Source organism: Trachurus japonicus, chromosome 21, assembly GCF_045865225.1.
Source record: "Trachurus japonicus isolate A0001 chromosome 21, Traja_1.0".
In the NCBI taxonomy this organism is placed as follows: domain Eukaryota; kingdom Metazoa; phylum Chordata; class Actinopteri; order Carangiformes; family Carangidae; genus Trachurus; species Trachurus japonicus.
The window spans coordinates 21,157,380-21,166,912 of record NC_140927.1 but is presented as its reverse complement, the minus strand read 5'-3'; the positions used below and the strand labels follow the sequence as shown (position 1 = coordinate 21,166,912).

The window sequence follows — 9,533 nt, the reverse complement described above, 5'->3', positions numbered from 1 at the left end:
TTAAAGGTGACAAATTGACATTTATTGAGATTTGGGAAGGCTTTAACTGAAATGCAAACAAACACTATTTATACCAACAATGATTTAAAATCATATTTTAAGATTAAGATTATTAAAGGTCCTTGGAGATTATATAAGATCTATCTCACTTAAGAAACTTGTCTTCCCTTGAGGAAAGTTGATGATTTACTAATAAAGCAGCTCTGCAGGGACAAAAAGTTAGCTATATAGACTGTATCATATGCCTAGGCTCAAGGGCTAAAGGGAAACGACACAAGGTAATAAAAAAAAAAGATTGATTGGTTAAAAAAAATCATTTGGTTTATTAAAAGCTCAGACCTTTACCTCTTGATTAATTCAGTATTATCCACCTCTGCAACTAGAGTCATCCACTTTCCCTTTTTTCCCAACCATGTTAAGTTACCATCAGTAGCTACTTTCTCCAAAACTTCCACAGTAAAAGCCTTGCTTTTATTGGCAGGCTTTTATTGTGAAAAACACCAGGAAGTGTTGGGTTCTGGTGATGGCAGTGAGCACTGAACAGAGGAAGAATTCAATAAAGCATGAAATAAATTGTTGGGTTAAGAGGTGGTAATCTGTTGTGGTAGCAAACATTTAAATTAAATATACCAGGGGAACTCCCTTAAAGCAGAAGTAAGTGATATATTTGTGTTAATATAAGTCTTAAATAGTTATATCTTCCGACAGCAATCACTTACATAGAGTGTTTGAACCGAAACACGGGTCTGTCAGTCCCTCTGCTCTGCTCTGAGCCGAGGAGAAAACATTTATCGTATCCTACAGTTTTTATCCAATGAGGAGAGAGAACGGCATGCAGGGCTGTGTGTGCAGCCAAGGAACGCTGTGAATGTGGCGACGTAGGGACGAGGACTGTTATGGTGCGTTCAAGGAAACTCGTATTTTTCCGACCGTGAAGTCGTACCAGGTCGATCTGGTACGAGTTCACCGGTCGGAAGTTACGAGTGGCCGTTATAGTGACTTTCACCGGTAAAACAGGTCGGAGAAACACGAGTGGGTTGCCTGAAACGCTACAAAGTCGTAAGTTGTGACTTGAAGCTGTAATTTACGATTTCAAAAGCCTGCCTGGAATGCAGCATTAGCGAAAACGACCGGACCACTTACTTCTGCTTTAATGCTGTTATTTCTTTGTGTTGTTGGCCAAACCCCTGGGCTTTTAATTTAAAACGGAATGAGCAAATTAATTTTGCTATGTGTCTTTATGATGTGATGAGGCACTAAGCAAATCCATAAACACTTCCAAATACTTTTGCATCATAAAAAGGAACCAAAGAGCATTCAGTAACTGAGCAGGCTAATTCATATCACTTTCTGTATTGATCCTCACTGTAATCGAGGCGATCACGACTGCCTCTGGCATCATAGCGATCACTGCCTTGGCGATCGTAGTGATCATCAAGGCGATCACGACTGCCACCGTAACGATCCCGTTGATCGTCAAGGCGATCGCGACTTCCACGATAGTGATCCCGTTGATCGTCAAGGTGGTCGCGACTTCCACGATAGTGATCCCGTTGATCGTCAAGGCGGTCGCGACTTCCACGATATTTATCCCGTTGATCGTCGAGGCGATCGCGACTACCACCGTAACGATCCCGTTGATCATCGAGGCGATCGCGACTTCCACGATAATGATCCCGTTGATCATCGAGGCGATCGCGACTGCCACCGTAACGATCCCGTTGATCGTCAAGACGATCGCGACTGCCGCTGTAGTGACCGCGTTGATCATCAAGACGATCACGATCATGTTGGTCATCACGATAGCGTTGAGAGTCAATATCACTGCCTTTGCCATCATTCCTTCCTTGACCACTGTAGTGACTGTTTTGATCATCATCAGACTTGTGTCCATCTGGTCCTCCACTCACGTAGCTTTGAGGAACAGTGCTCTTGTCTTCATACTGCCTGGACTGCTTTGTCTCGCTGTTTGACTTGTCATCCACGTACTGGTCTCCATCTTCTTGGTCGTCTCTGTCATAATACTGCACACCCCCGGTGGCACTAACAGACACACAGTAATACTTATAATCAATACACCTACCAAACCAATTGTCGGTGGCAATTTTGAGTGACAGAAACATACAGTATAGGCTACATACCCTTCGATATACTTTTCCTTGTCCTTTTTTCCCTTTCTCCGACAGCAACAGAAGATGAGAATCCCCAGAACCAAGACACCTGCGACGACTCCTCCGGCCACAGCTGCAATGGATGCCTCATTTCCACCACCTGGAGAAAAAGGTGAAAAGAAAGACATGGGGTTTTCTTAGAATAGGCCTACGTAGTCCAAACCTGAGATCCCCATTTAGCCACCATTTACAGCTTCATTAGCTATTTTGAACTTCCAAATTTGAGTCTAGTCCTTTGTAAATCAGGCTTCTATTCCAAAAAATTTCCATTAGCATGACATGGTCACAGAATACAGGACATTTTTTGAACAGTAGCCTACACTAAATAGTATGACCTGTGGTTAGAAAAAAAATCTATTTTTTTGTTGTTGTTTTGTTGTCACTTGTTGGAAATATCCAGTCAAAGATAGACAATCAATGGACACTAACCTAAAGCTCCATGATGAGGAGCTGTTTTATCATTACAAGCTAGTTAATAATTAGCTCTATGAGTTGTTTGAAATGGCCGGCAGGCTATTTTAATATGAGAACCTGTAAAACTACTAAATAGGCTATGGATTGGGCTACATCATGTTAGGCTACAAATGACAAATGAGTCTACATCCTCATTGGCTGATGATAGTCCCTGTTTGGGTGCTTATGTAGCCGATGATCATATCTGGCCCTCTGCGTTGGGTTTCTCACGGCCTGCCCTAGGTGGGGTTAAAACCCTGGTCTCCTGCACGTCAGGCAACGATGCTAACCGCTTGGCCAAGAGGTTGACAACCGCTTGGCAAATAGGTTAGCACGTCCTTTGTGGGTGGAGTGAGTGCACATCCGTTACACTTATACAGCAAGCAGCCAAGATTACTACACAGCTTTCATGCAGGGGGTAGTTGTACTTGGACGTATAACATATAAATTATTGAGAATTAGGCTAATTAAAGCAGAAGTAAGCGGAATGTTTGTGTTAATATAAGTCTTAAATAGTTATATCTTCCGACCGCAATCACTTGTGTTGAGTGTTTGGTCTGAAACACGGGTCTGTCAGTCAGTCTGCTCTGCTTTAAGCTTTCTTTGTATCCTACAACCCTTATCCAATGAGGAGAGAGAACGGCATGAAGGGGCGGTCCTCTCTGTGTGTGCAGCCAAAGGATGCGCGTGAATGTGGTGACGTAGGGACGAGGGCGGGGACTGCTAACTCCATCGACTGACAGGAAGTTAGCCAAAACGACTGGATCACGTACTTCTGCTTCAAGACAGAGTAGCCTACCACATCTAGTTATGGTTGCTTCCAGGACCAGTCTAGGTCTTTCTCCATTGAGCTCTTTTAGTGGATAAATGCTCACAGTGCTGCTGAAAGTGTAATGTACATTGAGTTTCAGGCTTTTTTTCTTTTTCTTTTTTTTTTTTTACACCAGCCTGAATAGGTGAAGCCCACAATCTAAAAAAACACTCACCAGGCATCACAGCTAAGGTGAAGTTGCAGCTGGCAGAACCAATTCGATTTGTTGATGTGCAAATGTAGAACCCTGACGTCTCTCTTGAAATATTGAAGAGAGATAGGACTCCATCCCCTGCAAAATAATCAGAAGAATAAGACCAAACAGTGCTGATGAAGTGAAATTCTGTCATCAAAGAGAAATAAACTCTTCAGATGCTGAGGATGGTTTAAATGCATACTTTCAGTTGTCTTAGGGGGAAATGCCCTCGGATTGTTTTCAACGCTGAAGCTCTTCCATTGATAGGTGGGTGTTGGGGACCCCTCCTCAGATTTGCATGTGAGGCTAATGTTGTGCCAGTACTCTGCTCTTCCATTAATGCTGCAGATCGGTTGAGAGGGAGCAACTATACAAAAACAAAAAAGGGAAGTTACGTCTCTGATAAGTGTTCTTATTTAATGGGGCCGATGTTTAATGGGGCCAATTCTCACCCAGGACCAAGAGGGAAGTGGTGGCAGCTTGTGTTCCCTCATCGTCTCCAGGGATTAGGACTTCGCACTGGTAACGTCGGTTGTCCTGCATGGTCACCTTGGTCAGGCGTAGTGTGCTCTCACGTTTGATTAAGTCAACATCCATAAAGGCTCTACCTTCATAAGCAGGTGCAACGTCTATCTGATCTGCATTGAAGTAGGTGGCAATTTTTTTCTGAAACGCAAACAACATAGATTATACAGATATCTGCTCAGTATTATAGAGTGGTGTTGCAGGCTACTGATCACCTTCATGACTGTGGTCTGAGCATAAACTAGGCCTACTGTAGGCTACTACAAGGCCATAGACTGAGCACAGAAAAAAGCCAGACCTGTGCTGATATTCAGCACAACCTTAAATGTGGTATTGCTTTTACTGTATGAACCCCATATTACAGATTGTGATTTGTTTGTTTATCTTATCAATGTTTTTGTCTACACCAGAATGTACCGGCATGGGTATGTTGCAAACTTTTTCATTTTTGCAATAGAAACTATCATTTACTGCAGTGGATGACTATCCATTTCAGGAAGTTTCTATTGTCCATATAAAGAAGTGACAGTGAGTTTGTTTACAAAGACTTGAGTTTCCTGGTAATGATCGGATTTGAGTATCTCGTTTTTGTGTTTGTTCATGTAAATATCCCAATTTTGAGAAACCCGGTTTTGCCACCTGGAGAACTCTGAAAGAGAATGGATACTGTGGCATGTATACGCCTTATCCCAGTTTCTGATAGCTGCGACTATCTGAGCAGGTGCTGGCAATGAAAAAAACACACGTTATATGTCACATATGCCATCACAGTATTGATGTGAAAATAATCTATAGAGACAAGAAAAAATACTAAATTAAATCAGTGTGGGTCAGCACAGAGCCCATGAGTTTTTTTGTTTTTTTTTACTTTTGTTACTGGATCAAAATAACTGCTCTTGCATGTAATCCACACACACACATGTCATAAAGCACTAAGTCAGGGACATTATGCCTGTCTGTTAATCACTCATGTCTCTCACACTCTTTTACTTTCTGTTACAATTTTATTAGGCTCCAAATGCAAGCTGAGACTCTGAGTGGCCCTCGGCTGAGTTAACTAAGTCTCATGTTTAAAATCACATTTTACCAGAATAACACTGTATATCACACATATTGCTGCTAGTTATTTTAACCTCTCACCATTGGATCATTTTCATTGTCAGGGAACGCTTCCCATGTGATGATGACTGTGTTGATTACTGGTTGGGCTGGGACGAAGGAACAGGTGAGGGTAATTTCGGCTCCTCGTGCAGCCTCATATTCTCCCACTGGGATAGAAACTTGTAAGCTCCTGCAGCAGGGCAGTACTGAAACAAATAGAAACATGTAATAGTGGATAACCAATTTATTTTACTAATATGAAAGACAGATGTTTGTGTAACATGTAACTGTGGGGCAGAGTGAAACTGATATTTATGTAAATTTCAATTAAAATTTATAATTCAATATGAATTCTGGTTTTAAATATACAATAAATAACAGTACAAATTAATAAATATAAATGATATTAATGGTTTTCCGTGCAGGTTTCTTTCGAGTAAAACACAATCTTACTTCCGGCTGTGAAGGAGACTGTTGGATTAATGATTAACACAGGTTATAATCCCACAAAGGTGTGGCAGTGGTTCACAGAAAAGAGAAATAATGAACATAAAACCTACCTGTAAATATTAGAAAAAGCTTTCGCCATCCCAGTTGCCTGTTTGTCATCATCGCTGAAGAGGATTAAAACATCCAGCCACTGATAATAATCAGAAATTGATGCTCTCAGTCCAGGAGTGAGAGCTCGCCTAACCTTCACGGTGAACTCACAGGTACAGAGACGTTGACACTTCCAGGTAATAAGTCAACATATAGGTCACATGTGACCAGAGCTAGGGCCAATGATTGATCTGCTTTTCTCCTGATTACAACTGCTCGTTAGAGATGGACATGAAAAAGGAGGATCTACACCTCACACACTCACAAACTATCGATTGATCAATGATGGATAGATTTATTGTAACCACATTCATTATATATCTACAAACAGAACATGAAAGTTACGTGCTGTAGAACACGCTGAATATGTAGATGTTCAGATAGTGGTGTGTAGCAGTGTGTACTAAATAGCTATATTTCCTCTTGTGGATCACACACGCAAAGACCCTGCTGTATAAACAGATAAAAAATTACAATATAATGTAGCCTAGTTTTGATTATAATAGTGTACAATAAAAAGTTCTTAAATGTCCTTATAGCTTCTTGAAATTACATCTTAGTAGACATCTTGTGGTTAGTTATTTAGTAATTATCTCTCAATATGTTAATACAGAACAGTTCACTGTTGTAAAAATCATTGTCTTAGCATTTGTACACACAAATGCAGCAGTGCACAAATCAAACACTGTATTTAAATGTAAAGTGATCTTATCCTAACATGCTTTTGTGCTCTATCCATCTGAAGTCTACATATGTACAGAATGGCAATGGGAATGACTTAACATTTTCATGCTTTTAAGTTTTAAAAATTACAATAAAATAAAAATGAAACATGTGAAATAGATATGATATGATTAGGACATAATGCTCGTACATCCATTGATAATCAGAGGTGTCAAACTAATCACAACCACAAGGTTATTAAAACAACAACAACAACAATAAAGTGAATATTAAATAAATCATTTAACATTGTATACAGTGCATCTGTATCACCACCTGGTGTTGTGCCCAGTTTGACCTGCAGGCTGCAGTGTTGCACTGAAAGCTGCAATTCAAAGCAAAACTGTCACCACTTGCCTCCGTGATTATACCCTATACAAAAGAACTTTAAAGGGTGTTTTCATTGTAAGCTTCACCACACTAATAATATTTTGCTCTTAAACAACGATAGAAGAATTATTCAGATTCTGAAGTAAAAGTCCAACAATGCTGAAGCCCTGCCTTTAAGCCGCTGTTTTTAGCACAGTATGTCCTCTGTGACTGGAGTCAGTGTGTCTGAGCAGCATTTTACTGCTGGTTTTACAGTTGCAGCTGGTTAAACTGGAGTTTTAATGCTAATATGATCATCTACATGCAGGTTGAGTGGTTCCCAACCCGAGAGAGTCAGCCCAAAGGTTGGTAAACACAAAATCTGAGGGGTTGTGAAATGTCTAATATGTGTGCAGAAAACATGTTCTAGTCACCAGATATACAGTAGCCTACATTTATTTACTATCGATTTTTACTTTTTACTATTTCACCAAGTATTTTTCTTATTTTTGTGAAATGTTGATCATTTGATCTCTTTGGGAAGTTTACAGGGAATCTAGTGAAAAATCACAGTCATCCAAACTGTGCCAAGAGGCTCTAAATAGATGCAGTTAGTCAGACACAATGGATATGTATTTTTGGAGGAGGTCACCAGTCAAAACATTAACATCTTAATCTTTTCTCTGAAAACAAAGTAAGTAGTAACTTTGGCAGCAAGAGTAAAAAAAAAAGTAGAAATCAACTCAACCTCAAGGAACTCAAACACTGAAAATAAAAGCAGTGACATGAATCCAAGAGAAGATGAATTAAAGGCAGCTGGACTTGGCCTGTGAATAAGGAGGATGTTTTCATTTCATGTCTCATCCAAGAAGCTTCTTCAGTATTGAGTTTAAAAACTTTCAACATCAAAATAGCCTTTTTATTATCACTTTATTATTCCTATTTTATTCTCTAAATCCACAGCGGCTTGATTGTTTTCAAACTTGATTGCTGTCAGTGGCTCACTGGTTTGGGGTCACAAGTTTAAGACTCTTTAATCTTGTTTTGATTTATCGTTAAAAAGTTTTAGATACTTTGTCAACAGCCCCAGTGCTGCCTCTTGCTTTCCAGTCAGTTCTGTATGACTGTGTGAAGCTGTGTAAGATTAACTATGGTGAGAGTTTCCCAGAGCAAATATTAGCTGCCTAGTCCATGTTAACCCCTCTGACACCACCCTGAACCGGACTAATACTGACAGGTCGCCTCTCTGCCATTCTGCTATTCAATTTTTTTGTTTGTTTGTTTGCAGTTGTCGGGCATTAAACTTAATGTTGACACAAGGCTTCACCAGTCGCCACATTGATTGATTCACATCATTTGATAATAATGCTTCCCTATTACAGTTGGTATTGTGCTTAAGGTCCAAATTCCCCATCAAACTGGCACTTAATCAGCTTTGGTGATATGCACTGAATGTAGGTCTCCCTCGCTGCTCCATTAACCATTAGGTAATTAAACATTGGAGTTATGAAATCATCAAATCATGAGTTAATATGAGTTAATATGAGTTAATACGATATAACATGCAAAACTGCTGGTCCAGTCCTTTGAATTAGCAACTTTAACAACGGTTAATCGATCTACTCACTGCTTGAGTCAATCAGAGAAGGTGACAGTCAGAGAAGGTGATGCAATCTAAGAGGCTATCTTGGTATATGCAGAATATCTGAATGGGCAAAATGCAGGAAGTGGCTGGGATAGACGGAAACGCGTCTTCACTTCACATCCCTGCATATTACAGAAGTGAAATTTCTGTTCTTTGGTCAGGGTGAGGTCACCAACAAGACGACCATTTCACTCTCTGTTTTTTTTTTATGATGTGGTTTCTGGACTCGTAGGAACATGGAGTAGACTATGCAGCATCTATTTTGTAAACAATGAATGAATAAATGAATGAATGAATGAATTATCTAGGAATTCCAATGAAACTTGATAAAATAAATAAAAACCACTGTTATCATATGTGACAAACAAAACACATTGGACAACATTCATATTACCCCATTATCATTGCAATGCTGATTCATGATTTATATGATTTTTTTTTAATTCTGTGCTGCAACTACTGTGTTTTTTTTTTTCTCATCACAAACAAAACTCAACCGGCTTTTGTGCCATTTGAATTATATTGAGGACTCATAATTTGTCTGAGTCTGAGTCATACATAAAGATGATGGCGATAATGTCCCTTTACAGATGCATAGTGTTTTGTTGTACACTACACACACACACCCACACACACTTTGAGAAGCAAATGTGTCCTGTTTGCCTGTTGAAATAAATTAAACTTTATTTGACAACAGCTCCTTTTGTCTAGGGTTATTGATTAATTAAAAGTTATTATTGTTGTTTTTGTGTTTGTTTGTTTGTTTGTTGTTGTTGTTGTTGTTGCTGTCTGTGTTGCATCCACCCATGTCCTCTCTTGGGCAGTAAAAGATAGATGATTATTTAAGTATGTAAATAAGTTACAGCTAACAACACCCAGTAGTACACACTCCACCCTCTACTTTACCCAGGCCCGTGTGTATGTGTGTGTGTGTATGTGTAAATGTGTGTATCCCTCCCTCCCTCTCTTTCTCTTTGTGTGTGTGTGTGTGTGTGTGTG

General features: G+C 39.7%; 1 protein-coding gene across 1 annotated transcript; it reads right to left on the bottom strand.

Moving 5' to 3' along the window:
- Nucleotides 1-1,231: 1,231 nt before the first annotated feature.
- On the bottom strand, nt 1,232-5,896 carry gpa33b (glycoprotein A33 (transmembrane), paralog b). Its single transcript, XM_085765686.1, has 7 exons — nt 5,818-5,896; nt 5,297-5,463; nt 4,084-4,297; nt 3,834-3,998; nt 3,611-3,727; nt 2,142-2,271; nt 1,232-2,043 (listed from the first exon to the last, which is right to left on the bottom strand). The coding sequence occupies exons 1-7, from the start codon at nt 5,867-5,869 to the stop codon at nt 1,344-1,346; spliced, it is 1,545 nt and encodes a 514-aa protein (XP_085621812.1). The 5' UTR covers nt 5,870-5,896; the 3' UTR covers nt 1,232-1,343.
- Between the last annotated feature and the right edge of the window lie 3,637 nt (nt 5,897-9,533).

Excerpts from the sequence above, each read along its gene's own strand:
- gpa33b (XM_085765686.1), bottom strand. The coding sequence starts at position 5,869 with ATGATGACAAACAGGCAACTGGGATGGCGAAAGCTTTTTCTAATATTT. Across the intron at positions 4,298-5,296 it reads ACAATGAAAATGATCCAATG|AAAAAAATTGCCACCTACTT; the intron begins GTGAGAGGTTAA and ends TTTGCGTTTCAG. Across the intron at positions 2,044-2,141 it reads AAGGAAAAGTATATCGAAGG|TGCCACCGGGGGTGTGCAGT; the intron begins GTATGTAGCCTA and ends TGTGTCTGTTAG.